Raw genomic sequence first — 24,661 nt, 5'->3', positions numbered from 1 at the left:
GGGACTGGATGATTTCCATCGATCTGCAGGATGCTTATCTGCAAATCCCCATCCATCCAAGAAGCAGACCTTACCTTCAGTTTTTCACGGACTAGGGAGTTTTCCAGTTCAAGACCCTTTGTTTCGGCCTCACCACTGCTCCACAGGTCTTTTCTCGGGTGATGGCTCCTGTTTCGGCTATTCTGCATCAGTTAAATGTAAGGATGCTTCGGTATCTGGACGATTGGCTAGTCCAGGCCGAATCTCGAGAGAAATGTCTCCGGTCGAGGGAGATAGTTCTGTCTCTTTGTGTCGAGTTGGGCATTCGTGTCAACTTCGACAAGTCCAATCTAATCCCTTGCCAAGAATTCCATGACTTATCTGGGGATTGTTTTGAATTCCCAGATTTTGAGGGCTTCTCCCGCTCAGAAACGGATAGACAAGCTTCTGAGTCTGATCGAAGAATTTTTGTCCTCTGTAATGCAGCCAGTTTCTCTTTGGAGGACTCTCCTGGGCCATTTGTCATCCCTCCAACTGGTTCCCGGAGGTCGTCTCAGAATGAGGTCCCTTCAGTCGACACTTCGCCAGTCGTGGCATTTCGTGTCCGAGGACACGATAGTCGCCTCTTCTCCACAATGTCGGAAGGATCTCCGTTGGTGGATGCAAGTGCACCGCCTCAAGTCAGGGACGTCTCTTCTTTCGGTTCCGCCGGACCTAATGTTTTTGTCAGATGCCGCGAATCAAGGTTGGGGCGCACACCTGGGCTCCGAAGCCGCTTCGGGCCTTTGGTTAGAGGAAGAGAGGATCATGTCAATAAATTGGAGGGAACTAAGGGCAGTGTACCTAGGCCTTCTTTCATTTCAGGATCAACTGTTGGAGTCGGTTGTCGCGATCTTTGTCGACAACACCACAGCAGTCTCGTACTTGAGAAACCAAGGTGGCACACAGTCGGATCTTCTCACTCAAGAAGCCCGATTAATCCTGTGTTGGGCAGAAGACAGGGGGATTATGTTGGTCCCTCAGTTTATCGAGACCGAACGAACTTCAAGGGTCGGAATGGACACTTTCCCTGGAAGTCTTCGACAGCCTCAGGAAGAAGTGGCCTGTCACAGTCGATCTGTTTGCCACCCCACTGAATTTTCGGTGCCAGATATTCTTCGCCCCTTACCAGACTCCTGAGAGTGCCGGGACAGACGCTCTTTTGCAGGACTGGGTGGGGCTTCAAGCCTATGCATTTCCTCCGTTCTCTCTGGTGAGGTCAGTCCTCAACAAAGTGAGGGCAACCAAGCATCTGGATCTCACATTGATCGCTCCCTTCTGGCCACAGGAGGAGTGGTTTCCAGACCTACTGGAAGCACTGGTGGAGCCCCCCATTTGTCAGCCAGAGAGACCAGATCTTCTCAAACAACCCCATTTTCATCTGTTCCATCAGAGGCTCCACATGTTTCATCTTCATACCTTGCCTAGAGACTGTCAGGAGGTTCTCCAAGCACGAAGGGTTCTCCTCCAGAGTGGCGCGACAGTTGGCTCTTGCCAGACGGCAATCAACCACAGTAAATTATCAGGCTAAATGGTTGGTTTACAGACGTTGGTGTAAGTCTCAAGGACATTCAATTTCTAGACCTTCCTTACCAAAAGTAGCGGAGTATTTAGTTCATTTACATCATGACAGGGCTCTGTCACCTTCGTGCATTAAGGGTTATAGGTCGATGCTTTCCTATGTTTTTAAGGCAAGGCTCCCTGAGATCTCTTCATCTTATGTCATTAGAGATTTACTTCGATCCTTTTCCCTATCTCGACCCAGTCCTCAGTGTTCTACTCCGACATGGGACGTTAACAAAGTCCTTCAAGCCTTAAGGTTCCCTCTGTTTGAGCCTCTGAATACTGCCAAATTTAGGGACCTCTCTTCTAAGACACTCATCCTTGTCTCGCTGGCTACAGCCAAGAGGGTGGGTGAACTGCAAGCACTCTCTTTTCTGGTTGCCAGATCTGGACAAGACATGATTTTGTCATATCTTCCTGAATTTGTTGCAAAGATTGAATCGTCTGATAATCCCATTCCCAAGTCTTTCGTACTGAAGTTGTTGGTCGACTTTGTCAGTTATTTAAATGAGGAATTAGTTCTTTGCCCTGTTAGGGCGCTCTCATGCTATTTACGCCGCACGAAGGACATTCAGGGTCATCCCCGTCATCTGTTTGTTTCACCCTGAAATGTCAAGAAACGAATATCAAAGAATGGTGTATCCTTTTTTCTCAGAGATCTGATCGTTAAAACTGGTGGTTCGGCTGCCTGTGAAGACCAGACACCGAGAGCACACAGTATTAGAGCAGTTGCTACATCAGTAGCTTTTATGAAGAACGTCTCAGTCGCCAAGGTGCTTGAGGCAGTGACTTGGCGTTCTAATTCTGTTTTTGCCTCTTTTTACTTGAGGGATATTTCTCTAGTTCTAGGTAACCTTCGTTCTTTGGGCCCGTTGGTGATGGCAGGACAGGTCGTCAGACAGGAGAATTAGGTAGTCTTCCTGTTTTACGTTTGGTTGCTACCTGTATATTATTCATTAATTTTTGTTTTGTTGTATATATTTGTTGTTTTTTGTTTTTGTATTATAACTCATGGCAGTTTTTGGCTTGGTTATAATGGGAATTAGGCAGTTTGGTGTTTAGGAGTTGTTGATGACAAGGACTGACTGCTTTGCAACTCATGCTGCTTCCATTGTCAGTGTGACATGGGACCAGCCACTGGGTTGTCAGCACTGGCGACTACGCTTCTCCCAGAGTCGATGCCGACCTAGGACTAGTCACTGGTTCACTTGTCCTGACGACTCATGCTTCTTCCACTGTCCTGGACAGGGAATTAGTCGATGGATCGTCTGCTGTCATCTGGTGACTCGCTCACCATCTACTTTTTGTCTCACTTGTATTCTCGGAGTCAGACACTCGTGCGAGATCAGGCGACATTTAGTAGCCCTGAGTTTCTTGTTGACGAAGTTGGTTGCGTTGATACACCCACCAATGATCGTGTAACACCAGACCAGGTTGGGCTGTCAGGCATTCGTCCTTCGGGACTGAATCGCCTTTTTTTGCTCTGTGCTCCTTTCTCTTGGCACCAGAAAGCTCGAGTCAGGAGTTGCTCATGAGCCGATTCGCTGCTGGCGACGTTGGGTTGCGTTGATACACCCCCAAGGTTTGCTTAGCTTTGAATCGCCCAGACAGTCCATACACTCATCCTTCAGGAAGAGAATAGTGCTTGATGAAGTCTTCAGGGTGCAGCTTTGCTGTCCTCGATTCGTCTGACTGGTTACCTGGTCGGTCACCTGACTTTAGTACAGACGGACTGACTGTGCACGTACTCCTTGTCCTGTGCTACCGCAGTTCGGCGGCATTATGGTAGGAGACTTTGAGTTGTTAGTATCTTAGACCTTGGGTTGAGTTTTTAACTACCTATGATATATATTTCTTTGATTATTTTGTGTCCTATTCTGTCCGAAGGGGAAATTGTACTCAGATTCCTTCCTCCTTTTCAATGTGGTTAATCGGGCTAGATAAATTATATTAAGATAATGTTTATTAATATGGAATTTTTATTCTAAAATTAATATTAATAATACTTACCAGTATAATTTATCTAGTCCCACCCATCCTACCCCACGATCTGCCTATCACAACTGATTTTCAGGGAAGGTTTTGTAACCGTCAACGGCAGCGTTGCCAACTGGCGGACAGAATAGGAGGTAACAGGGTTGCCAATGTGGTAAATTTTGGTGCGGTTTTTTGGGATTTAGGGCTAGATAAATTATACAGGTAAGTATTATTGATATTAATTTTAGAATAAATATTCCATTTTGCTTTTTCTTTAGTTTAGTTCCTCTGCAGTTTTTACCATATTGCTTGAAAGTACTTTTAAATATTAATAGTTAGCATTTTTGCAATTTATTCTTTTGAATTATGTACTTTTTTTCACTTAATTTGCAGTTGTGTCATGTTATTTATGCTTGTGACATACAACGAACAATCAAGTTTTAACAAATGCAGGAAGCCAAAAGGCTTCATTGCTGGTTATTTCCCACATCAGTAATCCCAGGGCTTAATAGATTTTCACTAGCCATTTTGACCCTACTATATTCAAGAGATAGGTAGGAGGGAATTTGTTATCAATAGATAGGAAAGAGGGAGTTTATTATACTTGGCTACCTCAGGGGTTGTAAACTAATTTTCAGGCTTTGATCAGAAGTGTGTGTTGTTGGGGGGTTGGGAGGTTGGTGCTCTAGGACAGCACAGTGATTTTTCCGTTGTTTTTACTATTTTTTTAAACCCTTAAGTAATTTATATACTGTAATCATGACCATGCCCTTGCTTTTTTAGATCCTTTTTTTAGTTTTGGATTTGTTCCTAGCAATATCAATGTTTGTTTGCTAAATTATAAGTGTGTTACAGATTTTCCACATTGCTTTTGGGGTCATGAAAGCAGGCATAATGATGGAGGGGCACCATTTTACTCATCTATCCATTACTGTACCTACTTTTACAAAATTTATCTCACTTTCACCATCTAATGCTGTAGAGGGTGCTACAATTGTTGTGATTGTATGGGGCCGTGAAGGTGATCTCATATATTCAACATTTTTTTGAATGGCCTAATGTACTAGATATAAATGCCTAATGTGCTAGATACACAAGTATTTTAAGTTAACAGGTAACACGACTGAATTATAGTTCTGTTCTTCTTCTGGTGCTTCTTTATCATTTCAATATATACTTTGCTTTCCATATCCTTTATTATTTATTTCATATTTTGTCATGTATATTTTATATTGTATATTTTTAGGAGTTTTTATCCTCATTTTAATTCTGAAAATTGCCTAACCAGTGACCAAGTCCTCTTTTGTTTTTTAGAACTATTCTTTAGTTTGGGGTGCTAAACAACTGGTTAGTTGGTTTATTCCTAGAAACAGCAGGTTTGCTAAATCAAAGGTACAATATTAATGTATTTCTAGAAATAGCAGTATTTGCTGAAACGGGTATAATATAGATATCTGCATCATTAGTATGAATAATCTCTGCATGTTTCAGGTAGAGTTAGTAGACTTGCTGAAATAAATGAAGATGAGGATATCATATGTACCACAATTTTCTTCCTTATACTCTGTTAGGTCTGACCTTATACCATACCAGTCTTTGCTGTAAATAAAAAAAATTATACTACCAGACATTATCAACAATACACATTGGTAATATACTATGCAAAGGTTTACATTATGCACTGTACACTGATAACTGCAAATCTCCATATGGTGCAGGGTTACTGAACTGCCCTCAACATGAATATCAGTTAACATATCACTTTGAAAATGTATAAGCATCTGACATTGATATAAATGTTGGATCCCTCATCTCTCTACATGTAGGCATTGAGGAATATGAAGATGCTGATTTAAAGCAAAGCATGCAAAAATAGTCATTTGTTTCAATGACTGTTTAGCATATCTTAAAAACCAAGATGTTGTGGCAAGTGTGAGTCTCATCCTTGGATTAGAACATCTTGCCATTTACACTAATGGACTTTATCTTCTTAGACAGTACATTTAGCAAAAGCTAATAACATTAGTACAAGCTCTACCTCATTACCTTTCAAGTGATATATATCTCATACGTCCATTTGACATTCGACCTACCGGTAGTATGATTGCTCTTCGTTTCTCATGATTTGAGATTTTTTAAAAAGTGTTGAAATTTATGCAGTACCTTGAAAATTTTAGTTACTGGCATAGTATCATGGAAGGAAGCCTAGGATTCGCTCCTATTGTCTGAACCTTCACATTGTAGTGAGGGGTCAAAGTTTTAGAGAGCCAGGAGGGTACACTGTACCCAAAGCACCTGACACTTTTAGTGGATGGGTTGTGATTTTACTTCAGTGTAGGTGATAATAATCTAGTTGTTCTTATTATGGTACTGCATTCAGGGCAAGGGCAAATTGTAATCCTTGCTATAAGGTTCCCCCCTTAAAGGTGGCCTCACACTAAGCCTTTTTTTTCTTGAGCAGCGAGCCGTTGCTGCCGAAAATGGAAAAGCGGGAGCTTTTAGCTCGAGATTTTTGCTTTCCGATTGACAGGAAGCAGTGAGCACGAACTGCGAGCAACCGCGTAGTGTAAACAAACAAGATGGCTGCTGCTGATAGGACGTACTCTCAGATCTTTGGCTTCTCTTCTCCTGAGCCACTCTCAACCCACAAACGTTTTTTGTTACTCTTGCATTCACGTAAGATTCCGAGAAAACACATCACTGCAGCACATCTTGCAACAGTCCGACAATTTCTGGGTGCCATGATGATATCAGCTGATCAGTTTTGTTTACTTTTTCCTACTGCTCCTCAAAATCACGAGGTCCTAGTGTGACGATACAACACTTTTGCTCGCGAGCATCGGCTGGATGCTGGCCAAAGCTGCGAGCAAGAAATGACTACGTAGTGTGATACCAGCTTAAGTAGAGGCAACCCTCGACTTTACTGCTGCGCCACTACAGGTTAAGTTGAGCACCAACCAGAGGCAGCCTCTACTGCGAGTAGTTTCAGGGGAAGCCATAATCCTAAACACAAACACTCAAATCACACTGGAAAGAAAGAACATGGGCCAAATACAACTGGCTTGGAAGGAGAGCAAAGTGTAAGCGTCTACTCTCCGAGGCGGTTAGGAAAAGACTGGGTATCGCGGGGTGAGACACGGTCTTCGACCGTGTTGCCAGATCTCATAGATTCCTTGCTTACAATCTCCAATTGTGTTAACCAGTTTACCAGCTATGCTTGGAAATATCCTATTGCTAAGACCTCAGGTTTGCTAGCTATGAAAAATACAAATTGATTATAAAATTTTTCATGTTTCAATCCTAGCAGCTTTTCTATTTCTAATTCATTATACATGACTCAACATTTTATAGAAGAATATGTCCATGTATCCCACCTATCAATGTGGGAATCAGGTTTGTAATTACTGGGCAAGTTACTCAATTAAAAATAACGTTTTTATAATAAAGCAGTTTTAATTATACTTACCTAGTAATTACATGATCAAAGCCCTCCCTCCTTCCCCGCCGATGGACATAAGTATTAAAGGAAAGAGCTAGTCTGCAGTGTCGTTTCTAACCCTCTCGCTAGGGGGCGAGACTGGTGTCACCTACACAATATCGGTGTCACTACAGCGAAATTTGAATCTAAACTGCTGCGAATAAATAGAAATTACAGTGCACCCCTGGTTTTACGGTGATTAGAGAAACATCAGTACTGATAAAATTACAAAATATTCTTGTGTACTGGTTTTAACATGTGTGATAATCATTGTCAACTAAACTTGTAAAGAAATACTGTACAATAAATCAGACAGAGCAGAAAATATGGCAACCATCCTCCACTCCATGGTCTGGGTTTTTTTGTATGTTTATGATACAATAATTGATATTATTTTCAATAAAAGGATATGTACAGTACAGTACTGACATACAAGAGAGAGAGAGAGAGAGAGAGAGAGAGAGAGAGAGAGAGAGAGAGAGAGAGAGAGAGAGAGAGAGAGAGAGAGAGAGAGAGAGAGAGAGAGAGAGAGAATCTTGACTCTTTCCTGATATGGCTGCAGTGCAGAACTATATTTTGTGAATGAATAGTACAATTATGATAAAAGAAACTATTTCTTTTTCTCCTTTATCTTCAGCTTTTCCCATCCTTATGTGGGGTTGCTGTTTATTAGTCTTCTCCATCTTTTGCAATCATGCACCATTACCTCACTCATTTTCTTCTCCCACATGTCCCTGTTCACTCTGTCTCTCCATCTCATTTTTGGTCTATCTTTCCTCTTTGTTCCAGGCATTTCCATGTTCATGGTCCTTTTGCATACAGAATCCTCCTCTCCTCTCATAACATGCCCAAACCATTGCAGTCGTCTCTGTTGCAGCTTCTTTGATACTTCTGTAACTTTCACCATCCCTCTTATGAAGTCATCCTTTATCTTGTCTCTCCTTGTCACTCCGCACATCCAATGTAACATTCTCATTTCTGCCACTTCCATCCTTCTCTCCTGTGCTTTCTTCAAGGACCATGTTTCACAACTGTACACCAATGCAGGTGTGACAATGCTCTTGTACAGTTTCCCTTCAGCTTTATATTAAATCTTTTGTCACATAGCACACCTGATGTTTTCCTCCAATTGCACCAAGCTGATTGTATTCTGTGGCTCACTTCCTCCTCCATCCTTCCACAATCAGTGACACACGACCCAAGGTACTTAAAGGATGTAGCTTTTTTTTTTACTTCTTCCTGTTCTAAGTTCATGCTTACCCATTGGTCTCCTCCATTCATCCACATATAGTCAGTTTTTGTTCTGCTTATCTTTAGGCCACTGTCCTCCAGCACACTTCTCCACAACTTCTGTTTCCTGCCTGCTTCTTCCTTACTTGTGTGTACTAACACTATGTCATCTGCAAAGAGTACACTTCAAGGCACCTGATCCCTTCGGGAGAAGTCTTCAGTCACTATCACATCCATTACCATATAAAAAATATATGGACTCAGGGCAGATCCTTGGTGGAGTCCAACTTTCACCTCAAACTTCTCTGTTGTTCCCACTGAGCTTCTTACCTGTGTTGTTGCTTCTCTTTACATATTTCCAATCCTCGCATATTTTTCTGAAACACCTTTTTCCCTCATGCGCCTCCAGACTTCTTGCGTAGGCACTCAATCATATGCTTTCTCAAGATCTTAAATGCTAGATTTAGTTCCTTTCCTTTTTTCCAGATTTTTCCATGACTTGTCACGATACAGAGATGGCATCTGTTGTTCCTTTTCCTGGCGTGAACCCAAACTGTTCTTCACTTATAGATGCAATACAAAGATGGCATCTGTTGTTCCTTTTCCTGGCGTGAACCCAAACTGTTCTTCACTTATAGATGTTTCATCCCTTAGCCTTTCCTGTATTATTCTTTCATAAATTTTCAAGGTATGAGCCATCAGTTTTATGCCCCCGATAGTTGACACAACCTTGGATATCGCCTTTGTCTTTGTAAATAGGGACTAGCAGGCTGTTTCTCCAGCTGTCAGGTATCTTCTCCTGCTGATAGATCTTAAAGAATAAGTTACACAAGATCCTTCCTCTCCTAAGCATCTCCATTCCTCAACTGGTATTCCATCTGTTCCCACTGCTTTACCCTTCATTTTACTTTGTGCCCGCCTCACTTCTCTCTGACTAATCCTGGGGACTTCTCTTTCATTTGCTATTCCCTCCTTAATGATATTCCTGGGATTTTCTTCATTTAGGAGATTTTCAAAATACTCTCTCCATCTACTTTTAATTTCCCCCTTTTGTTAGACCATTACCATTTCTATCTGTAATTTGCTCAATGTGTATGAGGTCTTTTGTTGCTTTGTCTCTATCTTTGGCTATCTTGTGGATCTTTCTTTGGCCCTCTGGTGTGTCAACATTCTCATACAGATCCTTGAAAGCAGCAGCCTTTGTTCTGGCAACTTGTTGTTTTGCAACTTTATTTGCTTCTGTAGATATTTGCTTGTTTTCTTCTGTTCTGTGTTTATCATAGGTCTATTGGGATTCTTTCTTTTTCTTGATCTTGTCTTGTCTGTCTTCATTCCACCACCAGCTTTCGTTATCTTTTGGTGGACCTTTGCCTGATGTTTTGCCTAAAATTTCCTCCCCATGTCTTAGGATCACTTTGCTGTTAAATTCCCACCAATCATTTACATCTTCTTCCAACTTTATTTCTCTCAGAACATTCTCTTTAAATCTAGATATCAATTCCACATTTTCTGAGGAAAATTTGTGGTTCTGCAATTTGCATAGTATATCAAATTCCTCTGCGTATTGGGGGCAAGTGTCGATGAGTCGGAGACCTTGCACCAATGAGGAAATCAGAACCATGTTGTCGGCATAACAGAGGTTGTTTATAGTTGTTTCATTGACAGTGCATCCGATTGGGAGTGAGTTCGGTTTGACATTCAAGGCATCTGTGTATGTATCAAACAGGTATGGAGAGAAAATGCACCCCTTGCTGAAGCCCGTTTAGGGAGCCGAAGGTGTACGACAACAATACGTTGCCCCATTTGACACAGAATTGCTGTGTGGAGAACCAGCAATATAAAATGCCAATTAAAGTAGTTTACTCTGTCAAATGCTTTTCTCACGTCCACAAAACAGGAAAACAGGAGAGGCTGATGATAGGCAATAGTTCAGCAATTCTTTCAATATGTAGAGGCAGGTGTCGGTTGAGTGGTTTGCTTTAAATCCGAACTGATAGTCAGTAGTGTGTAGAAAGGGGAGAAGTCTCGCTAGAAGAACCGACTCAAGTAACTTCGACGCGATCGTTGTGATTGCAATCAGCCGGTAATTGCCAGGGTCAGCTGCATCCTTTAGCTTTTTTTGATTAATGGTATCAAGTGAACTAAGAGTAGGGAGTCTGGAAGAAATTGGAAAATTATGCACGTATTGAATGGGGCAGCTAGCAAAATGTACATTATCGGATAGCAGAATTTGAAAGCTTTTGAGGGAAGACCATTGCAGCTGGGCGATTTATTGTTAGGTAGGCTGTTTATGGCATTGCTGATGTTACCTGGCGTAATACGATCTGCAAAATTAAATTGAATGTTATCAGTAAGGAGGTTAGCTGCATCCCTTCGGGAGTCGTGATCGTTTATGCAGTTCAGGATATTGCTGAAGTGATTACCCCCAAATACTTCTGATAGCTTCGTCACTTACTGCTTCCCCTACTCTGTGACAGGTTATTAGGGTTGGGATATAAGGACTGGATATCTTTCCAAAGATGAGGATAATCATCGGATTCAAAGTTTCTAGACATTGCATTAGCTCTCAATTATTTTTCATTTAATCTGCAGTGCTGAAGAGCAAGTTTGAACTTCACTCTTGCCTGTCTCATTAGTAATGCAGTGTCCTTCCCTCGGGCTATCATTTTGCCTCCACAGTAAAAATATTTCTCTTAAATATGAATACAGATCTTTAACCAAGTCATTCCATCCAGGTAGGTATATTAGAGAATTACCTTGATGAAATCTAAAGGTAGCCCTGCCCGAAGCAAGGATAGCGGAAATTATATTCTAATAGAATTCATTCAGATCCCTCATGTGGTGGTCATTTCTACATTTTGTGTGTGTACAAAGTAAGGCATCTGCTGGTTGAACAATTGATCGCAACCTGGTTTCCGTGGTCGCCCTAAAGTATGTGGTTTTCTGTTGGTTTTTAGAATCCCAGTTTACAGCTGGTGGGTGGTCAGTTAGGGGGTTCAGGGTAGGGAGGGATGGAGTACTGAATGACACCTGTAATGGGATGTGATCGTAGCCTGTTGAAGATCCTAGCGAATATTGCAGGTGATAATAGAATCCTGAAGTTGTGGAGATGTGATGCAATGGTCCAGCCAGGAGGTTGTAATTGTGTCCGCTCTATTTTGTACATATGAATAAGAGGGAGGGAGGAGCATTTCATTGTTAATATGGAGAGCATGATTTTGACAGGAGCGAGTAAGGTCATTATAAAATTTTGTGGAATGAGAATTAAGGTCCCCAATTATACAAATATGATCACCAGGAGAATCGTGGATAATACTGTGTAACTCACCTTGGATCATGCAGTATTGATCAAAATTATAATTTTCCCAGGGCATGTAAACATTGATAATTAGGATTCTAGAGTCCCCTACTGTCACCTGAAGCCCCAGCAATCTGTCACTCCTGTAGGTCTTCACATTTACCATGTTGCCTAACAATTTGTGCCACAAGAAAGAAAGGCCCCCTTTTGGGCAACTGGCTATGATTTGATCTGTAACTTGCATCGATGAAGTTGAGAAGGTTCTGAAATCTTCATGTATTGACTCACAGATAACAAGGTCATGTGGCCAGGGGAGCATTTCTTGCAATACAATTATGCCTTTGAAGTGTTTGCTGAACATGTTTAGGAGAAGAATGTCCCTTTTGAGGCCAAAAATATTCCAAGAGATTATGTTTAATGTATCCATGGCTGTTTCCAGCGCTACTGAAAGTAATTCCTAATGTAAAGGACAGATGGTTTGTTTATCATGTAGGAGCAAAGTTATTTTAGGAATTTTTTATGCAGTTGTATAGAGCAATGATTCAGCTGTAAGGTGAAACAAAATTATGAAGTATACCTTGAAAATTGTCGAAGCTATGTGTCTGGACAAAAAAGGTATAGCATGTTTTTTGCACTGTCGTCTAGGTGACTTTTACTCTTTTTTGAGGCTTGTTTCATGCCATTGTATAGAGTAGTTGGTCAGCTGCAAAATGAAAGAAAATTGAGCAGTTTACTTTCAAAATTCTTGGAGATATGCAGCTTTGAGCAAAGAAAGGTATAGCAAGGTTTTTGCACTTATTGCATGGGTGTCTCACGTTTCTGATGGAAGACGTGATGCTACTTTGTCATTCATTTTTCTCGTATTTTCTATACTATAATTATAGGCTTTTGCATTGTAATAACCAGGTAATTTATCTGGGTGTGCTGTGGATAAAAAATGAAAACACTTATTAGCAAATTTTTTTGGGGGGAGGAAAGGGCTAAATTTTCTTATATCAATTTCTACTCATTATTCCACCTACTTAATAAAGTTATTTTGGGGGCTTGATTGTGCCATTGTATAGAGTAATCATTTAGCTACAGAAGGATAGAAGAATTGAAAATTGTCAGAGCTCTGCATCATTGAACAAAGAGGTACAGTATGGACACTTTCGTGCCTATGGTTCAAGTCGCTACCACTACACACACACGTTATTGCTTAGAAGGATCATAAGTGAAAGGGTTGATTATATTAAAGATTGTAATCTTTACCTTTAGGTACTTTGTTTTCTGTGACCCAGAAGGTGTGGTATAGTTAAAGTACCTAAATATAGTGTACTGAACTTTTTATCCTGTTGACCAGTTATATTTTTGTATGATTTTCTGTTTTGCAATAGATTATTGGGTTGTGTACTTTTGTTTTATACTGTAGTAGTATTTTTAATTTCCTAATGATCATCTTGGGCTAGAAATACAGCATGTTGATTGAAGGGTAGTTGTATTCACTCTTGCCCATTTTATACCCATTATTCTCCCTGATTTTACTGTATCCTTTGATTTTCTTCACCTATTTTGTAGTTGTTGGAGGTGGTGAAGATGAGCTCAGTGAAGGCCTCAGCTGCTACATGGTCCTAAGTTCAGGTGTCTTTATATTGTTGACCTTTTTTTTCCAATCTTGCCCCAAGAATATTGAATTTTAGGCCAGAATAGAATATAGAATTCAGGCAAACGGTCAAATGTTGGTACCTATGAGGTCATTCAGTGCTGAAAGGGAATTGATTGTACAAAGGTTTAAAAGGTGTAGCAGGAGGAAAACCTTGTAGTTACACAATGAATCAATAGTTAGAAGTGGATGGCAAATGAGATGCGAGAAGGATTGAAGAGGTTGCAGTTGCTGTTGGCTGTATTCAGTGGATTTGCATCAATATTGCATATTTTTTTTAGAAATGTATGTACATGTACAGCTTATTTGAATCTCTCCAAATTTAGGTATTGCTGTCTCTTAAACTGACTGTAGCTCTCTTGGAATGGAATATAAAATTTAGGCCAAAGGCCAAGTGCTGTGGCCTATGGGGTCGTTCGGTTTTAAAGGTGTACAGGGGGAAAACCTTGCAGTTTCACTAGGAAACGAATGTTAGGAGAGGTTGTAAAATAAGATGTAAGAGAGATATGTGAAAGAGTTATAGTAAAAAGAATGAAATGGGTTGTAGCTGTGGGCTGGAAGGACACAGCAAAGAGCCTTAAGTAATGCCTACAGTGCACCACTTGAGGTGCACATGTGGGGCACTGATGGCACTATCCTCCTGCAGGGCATAGCCCTCTTTCACTAGCAGGTCCCTTGCCTTTTCATGCTTTGTTGTTATGGATATGGTTATCCATATTCATAATTGTAGATATTATTGTTGTTCTTTTCCTCATGCATAATTGTGAATTTTTTCCAGGTGGAGCAGCAGCTATGGCAGGAAGTGCAGTTGTTGGTGGAATGTTATTAGCCATGATTGAAGGTGTTGGTATTTTGTTGACAAGATTTACATCAGAACAGTTCAAGCCCATTGCACCGGGAGAAATGAGTGACCCTTCTGTTCTTGGTCCTGTACAGCCTTTACCGTTTAACCCCGATAATAATTATCAATGAGTTAACTTATGATAGTTATCAGTATTCAATTTTTTTTTTTTATTTGGCAGATTTAAATTTTTTCAGTACATGTTAAATAGGAGTTTGTCATCAGATACATTACATTATGAAAATTTCTTTTGTTCTTTATTACAAACTGTAAGTTTATATAATTTAACCACAACATAAAGTTTCCAGACCACTCAGCTATGATGTCATTGATCTATTTTTCTAGTTATCACACCCCCTCCTCATACGCAAGATTAAAGTGCAGTGTCCCCTTGGTATATTTGTATTATTCTTAGAAATACGTATATGGTCAGCCTCATGAAAATACAATGTATATATATACATATATATATATATGGGATATATAAACTGATATATTGTTTAACCTATTAAACATTGTGCTCTTATGACTGCTGCACAGGTTTAAAAATCAAGATTTTAGTTTACTGTTTAGCAGTATGCATTTTGACACAAAGTGAAAGTGACCAGGTACGAGACATGTTAATGCCTTGCAATTTTTTTAACAGGAACGATGATACAGTACATGGATGCTTTATTAATAGTAACATCAATTACATTGCAATCTCTCTGGTTACCCAAAATTTGCGAACCTTTCACCATGATGTTTTTGTGAATTTAAGTAATTTTTATGTACGTTATGTTGTATATTGGAAATGGATTACAGAAAAAGAGGTACAGCACAGTACTTATATTTCATTAGTATTGTAGGTCTTTCTTTTTTGCTGCAACGGCAACTGTTTAGGAAACATGATAAGGCAGTTTGTATTTTTATGCTTTGTTACCTAAACATTTGCAGTATCTCAGCATGTTTATTTCTTCTTGATTTTTGTATATAATATACATTAATGGACAGCCTTTTTTTGGTTATGCTGTACTTTACTACAATATTATTTGTATGTAATGATGGCATAGTTTTTATTAAATGAAAGAGTTTAAAATTTTTTTCTCTTACCATTATCATCATCTTGTGTGTGTAATGTTTTTGGGGGAGAAAATATCTAGGTGAAGTAGCTATAGCCTCATTTAAATTTGTTTTTAATTTATTACATCAATAAATTCTTTCATTCAATATAAAAACATCTACCAGTGAAGAAATGCATTGTTTAGTAAATACTTTTTTTATAGCGTAGTCTCTGTCTTATCCTCAAGGAGTAACCCTTTCCATGGTCTATCCAGAGCTCCATGGTGACCAAACTAATGTCACAGAATTCTCTTTTAGCTGGTCTTGTGTTGTAATGATAAATATTATAACGTGATAGAGTATAAATGGGGCTCGGATAAGAGGGCACTTTCTCTTATCCTCAGCTGATGATAAAACCCATTTTACCTGCGTCAAACCTGCAAGAACAAAAAGAAAAAGAAGTGGCTTTGCACTTATGCCTCATCATATTGTTTACATACAACCAAACAAGGACCATAAAGACAACAAACCAGAACTCAGAGAAATTCATTCTTTGTATATTGATTCAGCTAAGTGTATAATTTTAAGTTCAAGTTTAAGATTTTTTAGTTTAGATTGTGGAACAACGATTTTATTGTGCGTGAAAAGTCGTAAACTGGCTTTTTTCGCCAGCACACCTTGGCACTTCTTAACAATTTATGATCATTAGCTATTTGTAGAAACAAAATTATTATGAAGAATTTATCATTCAATTTAGAAGTTTTATCTAAAGGAATGTTCAGCAATGATTAATATTACAGTATATTGATAATCCTTTGAGATAACAATATCAGCAATATCCTACTAGGCAGTAGCTCACAATCTACATTGATTCAGTGAGAATTAGCTACTAGATTGTAGTGGATATTGTCTGTAGCCTATAACCTAAGATTATCTATCCTTAAGGATGAATGTATGAGGGGTTTATTGCAATTTGGATCAATAATAAATATGGCAGTCCCCGGTTATTGACGGACTCAGTTAATGGTGATCTGATTTTGTGGCTCTTCTCTAGCACCATAAAATCGGCAATTTATGGCGCCATAATGGGACAAGTATTGGGTATTGGTGGCACAAGGTGTCGATAATAGAGGTATGGTGCCATAACATACCTAACAGGGGCCATAAACCGCCAAGTTTCGGTTAACGGCAGTTTTCACTTATCAGCATCCATCTAAGAATGGAACCCCCACCGATAACCGGGAATTGCCTGTACTCAGATAACAATAATGTAAACAAATTCTAGCAATTGCATGCAGAAACAAGATGCGAGACTGACCTCGTCAAAAGATTTTAAAAGTTGGGGAGATACTTTGGTCTTCATCCCGGAAATGAATCTCGGGCGATACAGGTTGCCCTAACTCCTCAGTCTGTACGAGTGACAATGCACACAGATGCCTCATTGACAGGTTGGGAGGAAATTGGGAGGATCATCAAGTGACAGGGAGGTGGTCAGCTACTCAGGAATTGTCATATCAATTTCCTGGAGCTGATGGCTATCTTTTCGTCTCTTAAAAAACTTAAATCTCCAGAAGAGATATTTGGTTGGTTCTAGACATGACTGCAATGTCCACATCAAGAGGCTGGGAGGATGCTCTCCTCTCAGTGACAATGCTAGCCTTCCTTTGAATGCACAAGCAAGGAAGTGGCACTTGTCTGCAATTCATCTTACAGGGTCTCTCAATGTAATATTGACTCCTATCAAGGAAAACAACAGTCTCGACAGGGTGGCTTTAAGACAACCACTCTTTTCAGGAAATAGCCAATATGCTTCCACAACTGGAAGTGGACCTGTTTGCCACATGAGGATCGCAAACTGCCCATCTAGCAGTAGCAAAAGCTGCTTCCTACAAGACTGGAACAAGTAGAGGACAGCATTTTTGTTTTCCTCCATTGTTCCAGATTTTGAAGGTGTTGAGCAAACTACTAACCTTCAAAGGAACACCTTACATAATAGTCCCAAGCCAAACAGGCATTGGTTCCTATTACTATTTTAACAACGGGCAAAGAGATTAATTCCAAAACTGTCTGCTGTTTTATCCCAGTCAGTAGGTGGGAAAGTTGTTTACTAATCCTCCTTTCTGAGTTGAGACCTTCACGCGTGGTTAGATTATAACTACAGGCAGTCCCTGGCTTACGACATTCCGAGGTTACAACACTTTTCAATTATATTTATCAGACATTATTTCCAGGTTTACGACGCATGTTCTAGGGTTACACTTACAATGCCCATCTGGCAGAAGAAATGACTCCGAAAATGCAAAATAATCAATATTTGAAGGTTTTTGATGAAAAATGTTATAAGAATGCAGTTTACAACAGTTTAATGCATTCAAAGCATTAAAAGTAAGGTTTTCTTAAGATTTTTGACGATGTTCTGGCTAACGACAATATTCGGCTTATGTGTCTCAAGAACGGAACCTCCGTTGTAACCCGGAACTGCCTGTATACTGAGAGCCCAGGCAGAAATTCTAGAGAAACAATTTTAACTTTTCTTATCCCTTTTGAAGACAAATGCCATGCAGTTACAAGTCATGTCATACAAGGCAGCATTAACAGAACTATCGACTTATGAATTAGTTTGACTTCCCTTCTGCAGTCCTTTGCACTACAAAGACCTGCTCTCGAAAGGTTCCAATTACTTGGTCTCTGAACGAACAAGGTGTTTAGACTTTGATCAACCTCTCCAATAGGACCCAATACAACCACATTTCACAAATTTGACTACACTGTATCTGTAGGTGGCATGGAGTCTTGACCCATAGGCGCTACAGCAGCAAACCACGCATCTCCCTCACAAGTGGGAGTACTAGCTATCGCTGAGGAAGGCTTGACAATACTGCAACCATACCCAGCATGCTTAAGAAATTCACCACAGAACTTCACTCTAATAAACATAAGTTTGCACTTAGTTTCTTGCTCTTTGCTACCAAAGCTAAAGATATCTGGAATAAACAATGCTGCCTTGAAAGTTGTGGCTTGACCGTAGACCAAAAATGTTTTTGGGTTATTGGGATTAAAATTAGAGAGCTTTTTGTCACCTGCCAATTTCTTTGTAAAGCTCCTTGAGGACAAGACTGTGACCACGCTATTAAAAAACAGGTTTTGACGTAGGAAAAACATATTTTTGGTAGTTGCTGCTAGTCCTCAAAACCTTCCCACTTCGTTGATGAGAAGACATAGGATTTGGGTAAGGGATTCATCCTGCATAGACCAGCAGAAAGGAATGGCTTCATGGCCCGTGTTCGGTCATAATGTAAACAATAGGACGGCGCATACACGCATGGCCACTTCTTCTTGTGGGTTTTGACATAAGTAAACTGGGTTCTGGCATTTACTGAGGATAAGAGGAAGTGCCCTCTTATCCAGAGTTCATTTATACTCTATCACGTGTTGTAATGTTCATCAATACGACACATATCAGGTGTTATAATGTTTATCATTACGACCTCTATCAGGTGTTATAGTTTATAATTATGACACTATAACTGGCCACCAGACAGCTAAAAGAAAAATCTTTGACATTAATTTGGTCACCTTGGAGCTCTGGATAGACAATGGAAAGGTTTCTGAACCTTTTTAATGTACAAGACATACTGTCTTTATTAGCATTAGGGGTTTTGAGATTTCAGCTACTCCTAGGTTTTCTTCAGCAACTTAAGTACCTTGCAATTTTGGCACAGTACAGAATTATGAAATTCAATACTTTAAAAGACAATAGTCTTGTTTAAATTACCCAGCAATCATCATTGTTCAATGGTGACCATACTTAGAACAAAATTCATGGTGGACTATGGACTAAGCACTTGGGTACAACAAACTTTGGATTAAATGCTGATAAAGGAAGGTTGAAACAGTATGATTTATTAACAAAGCACATATCAAAAGGTGCTTATTCTTCTATGGAGTCTTGTTAAAACAGCCAGGTTTTAAAGATATATAAACTTAACTAGGGTCTTGATATTTAAACCTTACAAGTTCCATGTTTTCAAAAACACTAGACAAGGTGAGAAACATTCAAAGAAAAAAATAAAATTTATTGTATGTACATATAAATACAATTTCAATAATATACATGGACATAGGTAACAAGATCATCGGTTAACCAAATTACTGACTGAACTTGTAACCACTTAAGCAGAATACTTAACTGCAAGGGGATATTCATAGTGTAACAGGCATAAAAAGAACATCAAGCCCAAAAGAAAATTTTAACTACTATGCTATTGTTTCTGACCTAGTTGCTTATCAATTTGATCAGCAATGGAAATTACAGCCTGCATAAGTTTACATTTCATAATTAAACGAATTAATGGTTATATTAGATCATAATATGAGATCTAAAGACTAGTATGTGGGACAATACCAGCGATCATGGTTAAAACAGTTTTAAAGCTTTACTTGAAAACAACCTTTGCAGGTACCTGGTGAGTCATTAAACAATCAAGCTGCCAATGCAAAGTGGAAATCTCCACTTGCAACATCTAAAACAATTGTCTATGATGATAAATGATTCAAAAACATAAGCAACATCTTAAAAAAAAATTCTTAATACATTTTTGTGTGTACCATTTTTGGGATATAATGTCTCGATAATAAATGATGTACTGCATAAGTTCAATTGACAGGTATTTCCAATGAAAACGTATACATTTCATGCTTATTCTACTCATAATTACCAACCTCTTTGAAGTCCTAACAACAAGTTTTCATAAGAGTATTATGAATATAAAAATGATCACGAAGTCAATATTCTTACAACAATAATCACAACTTTAGTTAAATTTTTTACACTTAGGTCTTTTATCATTACCTTTATAAATTACTGTATGCACTTCCATTACACAAAAAAAGGTGCAGGAAATGACTGAACTATACCTTAGGAACCAAAATAAGCTGATGCTTTATAAAATCACCAAACAAGTACTTATTCACAAGCTGCCATTGTCTCTTCTTAAATGCCAAGTGCTACTGGCCTATGAATACACCCCTGAAGTCATTTTGGCATAAAATGGTATCAAATACGTAACTTATGAACACATTTGGACAACAAATGATTCACAGCATTATCTTTTCAAAGTAGAGTTGCCAAATCTGTAGTAAAAGCATATAGGTCACTATCACTCTCCAGTTTCATCATGTACACTAGACTCAACTGCATTTTAAATGCCCCATCATATTACAGTTTCAGAATTTACACCAAACATGTAAGGAGGGGGCCTTTCTGACCTCATTGTGCCTGTGCTGCTAAAAGCTAAACTGTGAACTGATCCCATTGTGTTCATGGGCTCGGATGATTCTGTACCAATTGACCCATTTGCACGTGCCATCGGACGTCTGTTGTTATTACCAGCAATCATGTTGGCACCCAATGAATTGACAGGAGGCCGACAATATGGATTTGGGTTAAGAGAAGGACGCTGACCATGGTAATTTGAATATGATGAATGAACTGAGGGAGGACGTTCCATTGGATCATGACTAGGTGTTGACCCATTCACTGAGTACAATGAATTTGGACGTGAATGCACATACATAGGGTTAGAATGTCCTTGTCTCCCGCCACTTTGTGTTCGTGTACCTGCAGTCGGATGATAGGAGTCTGTACTAGTGGAAGACTCATTAGCCTTATCCATGAGTCTGTTAACTGGATTAACATACTGTTGTTGTCTTCTTGAACGCTGTGACCCTCTCCCTTGAGTACCAGTCCTAGTCTGAGAACGGCCTGAGGCACGATGGCGATTCTGACGCTTAACACGTCTAGGAGTCATTGGTTGCTGGTAGGGACTTTCATCGATTCCAAAATCTGGAGATTCACTTCCTTCACGCTGAGGACTAAGAAAAAACAATACAACTTATGAAAATTAAACCAACATGGAAAGTCATAATAAAAATGCATGTGCAATATAAATGAAAATATAAAGAATTCAAAGGAAAGAAAAAAATTTTTCACAAAAACTATTAACCTGTGGTATTCACAATTTAGCAAAGAAAAACCACTAATTGTTGCTTACGATTGTACTTCAGAAATACTGGCCCGCATTACTAGTGGTTTCAATGAATCAAGCAGATTCACTTTACAGACTCACAAATGATATTTTAACCATTAATGGATCAGCATGCTTATAAAATGATCTATAAGAAGTTTTGAGCGATGGACAAGCTAACTCATACTAGTAATAATAGATGAATTTAGTGGGAAAAATGTAATTCCACTTCAGTGGTCATAAAATGACTTGTGGTTACTGTAGTAGCTCAGCACAGGACAGGGGGGGACAATTGTCCCTTGAGACTTCTTTTTATTTATTTGCTCATAAATATACCCAGGGATTGCTGTTGGTTTTAGTTATCTTTTATGGTTGATAGTATGTCACCTTTTCATTTTGCAAAGAAATACAGTGTCCTTGACTTAAGGCAGGGGATCGGTTCCAGCACCGAGCTGTAAGTTGGCTTAGTTTTTTTGCCATTAACAGCGCTTAAACAGTGGTTATGGCACCGCAACTTGATGTTGCATCAAGTTACAGCGCTGTTAACTTGATGCCTGTTCTTGCTGTTAGCACCATGCTGTAAAACACTGTTAACAGCACTGAAAAAGCACCATAAAATCGAATCACCATAAGTCGGTGGCCCAATAAGTCGAGGATGGACCACAGAAAAAACATGTATACCTCACAAAAAGTTACTGAATCTCCCCATCTCGGTAAGTCTCGTAAATACTTTACAATAAATATACTTGGAATTTGTTAGATTTTAGTTATGTTGTGAGCAGTAATTATTTTACAAAAAAAAGAAATTATTAGGAAAAACATGAATAACTTTGTAAAATTAGCATATAAAATAGGCCCCCCACAATGTTGTAAATAGTCATTTTCAACTAACTGGGGATTGTACTTAAAAATTTTTCTTACATCATGTGCATTTGCATATCTTCTCCTTCCTCTTTCCATTGATTTGTTTTTTTCTTAAATTGGCCACCCTTAAAGTTTGCCCAGTCTAGGGGTGGGCTTAATATAGATGTAGCTTGTCCCTTAAGGGTTAAAATCAGCATATCTAACCTGTCACTTGCAAACCACAGATTAAAGAACTCTATGTTAGGGCTGGTCACCAACATATACAGTATAAAGAATAGTTTTGAGAGTACCTGGTACAACTCTACCACATAATTTGTCCGCTTTAGAAAAAATGAAATGCTGACATTGAAAGCTTACAACATATACTACAGAGAAAAAAAGTCAATGTAAATAAATACATTTTTCCATTTATCAAGACAATGTCAACTAAAATACCCAAGTCAGTAGTAGGCAATTACAAAACCAGCAAATTTTGTATGCCACTATTAAATAACAATGTAATATTGCAATACTACAGAAGCAAATCTAAAGAACTACAGATTTTTCTACAAAATGCACTTGCCTCATTAATATACCAAGTGGCGAAATATTCATAGTAACACTGAAGTATTCTGAGTAATTTCTTAAAAATATTTCACAGATCAAGAAAAAATGTTAGAAGCATGCTTATTGTGATTTATGATTATTTTTTACTCAAATTTGTTTAAAACACAAAAGTAACAAATCACCTGTATTCCACAGAATAGATGGATGTAGGACGACTCTTAGCTTTGCCTGTAAATAATGAAAAACTTATATTAGATCACAAACATTAAATATAGCACATATAATAAAGTCAACTTGATAACTACGTTTCAAAAGCAAGCAATGTGTAACTGCTTCCTATTCAGTTGTTCTCCATCCAACATCACATATGATATTTAAAAATTATCACTAGCATATAAATTTTACATTTACACTGAATGTCTCCCTTACAATGAATATAAAGTAGTATGATGTTTTTGAAAGTTTCTAGCTGCATTTACAATACAATTCAAACACCCAAGATATAAAGGTTGACTGTTATGTTGCAAGTTAAGTTAAACCCCTTTGAGATATTATTTCATAGCATATCTGTCACTGAAATTAAAACAGATTGAAGTTAGCTGCTATGATTCTTAATTGTAGACTCCCATCACTTTGCCCAACAGTATTAAGAACGCTTAGAATATTAATCATGTCATGGTGAAAAGGGTCCTTTGATATTTGACCCTCTTGGATTCCTAGGACATCACAGTGTGTTATTAGGGCGCTTAATAATCCTGATGGGTTCTGGCGCTTGGTTCTCAAGACCTAAATTTCATAATCAATCAATCAATCAATCACGGTGTGTTACTGCTTTCTCAATTTTAAAGAATCTAATGGCATACAAGTCTCATCAAAAAAAGATTTTTAGACTAATTTCAACCATCATTTTAAATTTTCAAATCCAAGGACATCACAGTGTGCTGCTGCTTTATCAATCTTGAAGAATCTGGTGGCATAAAAGCATGTCATCAACACAAGATATGAGTTGGAAAGGATAGCTATGAAAAAATATTTAAACTAGACCCCCTAGGCAATATCTACATCCTAACTTCAAAATCTGGGTTTAAAAAGAAAGAAAAAATATGCTCTCAAGTAATCCAATCTTCCTGCCACTTCTATAACAAATATCATCACAGGTTTACAGTACTTTAGTTAAGTGTACAAATGTGAGCTGGATAATACAAGCCATTTCTGTACTTCAATAACCAGAAATTGAGGAATGATATGTACTGCTTGCTGGGACAATGAAGGGATAAATTAATCTTTTACACATATGTGATGTATTAATGCAGCCAACATGAAAATAAAATTAGTGTAAGTCCAGGTCTATATACTCTTGATTCCATTCTTCACAAGATTTTCACTAATGCTTGTCAATGTCCTTTGCCTCTCCTTGGTTAACCCAATACCTAATGATCAGAAATAACCTTGGTATTAATTAAAATGGTTACATTCTGTTTTAATCTTAGTTTTCTTTTATTTTGTTAAAATTGTATGTATTATACCTGAGAATGCCTTTAAGATGATAGACCTTATACTAAGTTGTTCTGATTTCCTCTTGGTCATACTGATATATCTGCAAGCAGTTTGTTCAAAATATGAATATAATACTCTTCAGCATCATTTAACTTCAGTCAGTAAGAAAGCACTAAATCTATACTAGTTTCCTTGCCTGTTACCTATCATACTCTTAACCCCAAGATATTACATTTCAAAATTGAAGTCTGGCAATTAGGAAACACTATTCTTTGTTTGAAGGAGAGAAATGTATGGTAATTAGGAAACACTATTCTTTGTTTGAAGGAGAGAAATGTAAAGTAAAAGAAATTAGTAATGGGCAATAAAACTTCAAAATGATCCCAATTTTGTGTAGATGTGAGGACTCCATTTTTCTTATTCAAAAATAAAAAAAAATTCAAACAAAAGAAATGAAGATAAGACAAAGACTAATTTATAAAGCCAAACTTCTAAGTACTTGTACTGTACAGGGCAATATAAACTGGTATTGTATTTTCAGTTAATTTTCAATTATTCAAGCCAAAATATGATTAAAACAACCTAAGTAGACATAATGCTGTGGACTAAAAAAAAAACCTTATGTATATAAACAGTAGAA

General features: G+C 38.4%; 2 protein-coding genes across 3 annotated transcripts in view; one reads left to right on the top strand and one right to left on the bottom strand.

Moving 5' to 3' along the window:
* Nucleotides 1-15,311, top strand: part of LOC135210882 (mitochondrial import inner membrane translocase subunit Tim17-B-like) — a 114,720-nt gene extending 99,409 nt beyond the window's left edge. For both annotated transcript variants that reach the window (XM_064243808.1, XM_064243807.1), the window contains exon 4: nucleotides 13,985-15,311. In XM_064243808.1, the coding sequence (XP_064099878.1) occupies nucleotides 13,985-14,178 (194 nt within the window). In that variant the 3' untranslated portion in view covers nucleotides 14,179-15,311. The remainder of the gene's footprint in view (nucleotides 1-13,984) is intronic.
* Nucleotides 15,312-19,150: 3,839 nt separating this feature from the next.
* The window catches only part of LOC135210881 (sodium/potassium-transporting ATPase subunit beta-1-interacting protein-like), an 86,509-nt gene continuing 80,998 nt past the window's right edge, over nucleotides 19,151-24,661 (bottom strand). The window contains exons 6-7 of the mRNA XM_064243806.1: nucleotides 22,707-22,752; nucleotides 19,151-20,962 (exon numbers count right to left, since the gene is read on the bottom strand). Coding sequence (XP_064099876.1) covers nucleotides 20,302-20,962; nucleotides 22,707-22,752 — 707 coding nt within the window. The 3' untranslated portion in view covers nucleotides 19,151-20,301. The remainder of the gene's footprint in view (nucleotides 20,963-22,706; nucleotides 22,753-24,661) is intronic.

This window comes from Macrobrachium nipponense, chromosome 4, assembly GCF_015104395.2.
Source record: "Macrobrachium nipponense isolate FS-2020 chromosome 4, ASM1510439v2, whole genome shotgun sequence".
Lineage (NCBI taxonomy): Eukaryota > Metazoa > Arthropoda > Malacostraca > Decapoda > Palaemonidae > Macrobrachium > Macrobrachium nipponense.
The sequence above is the reverse complement of the archived record's forward strand: the minus strand, read 5'-3'. Positions and strand labels throughout refer to the sequence as shown.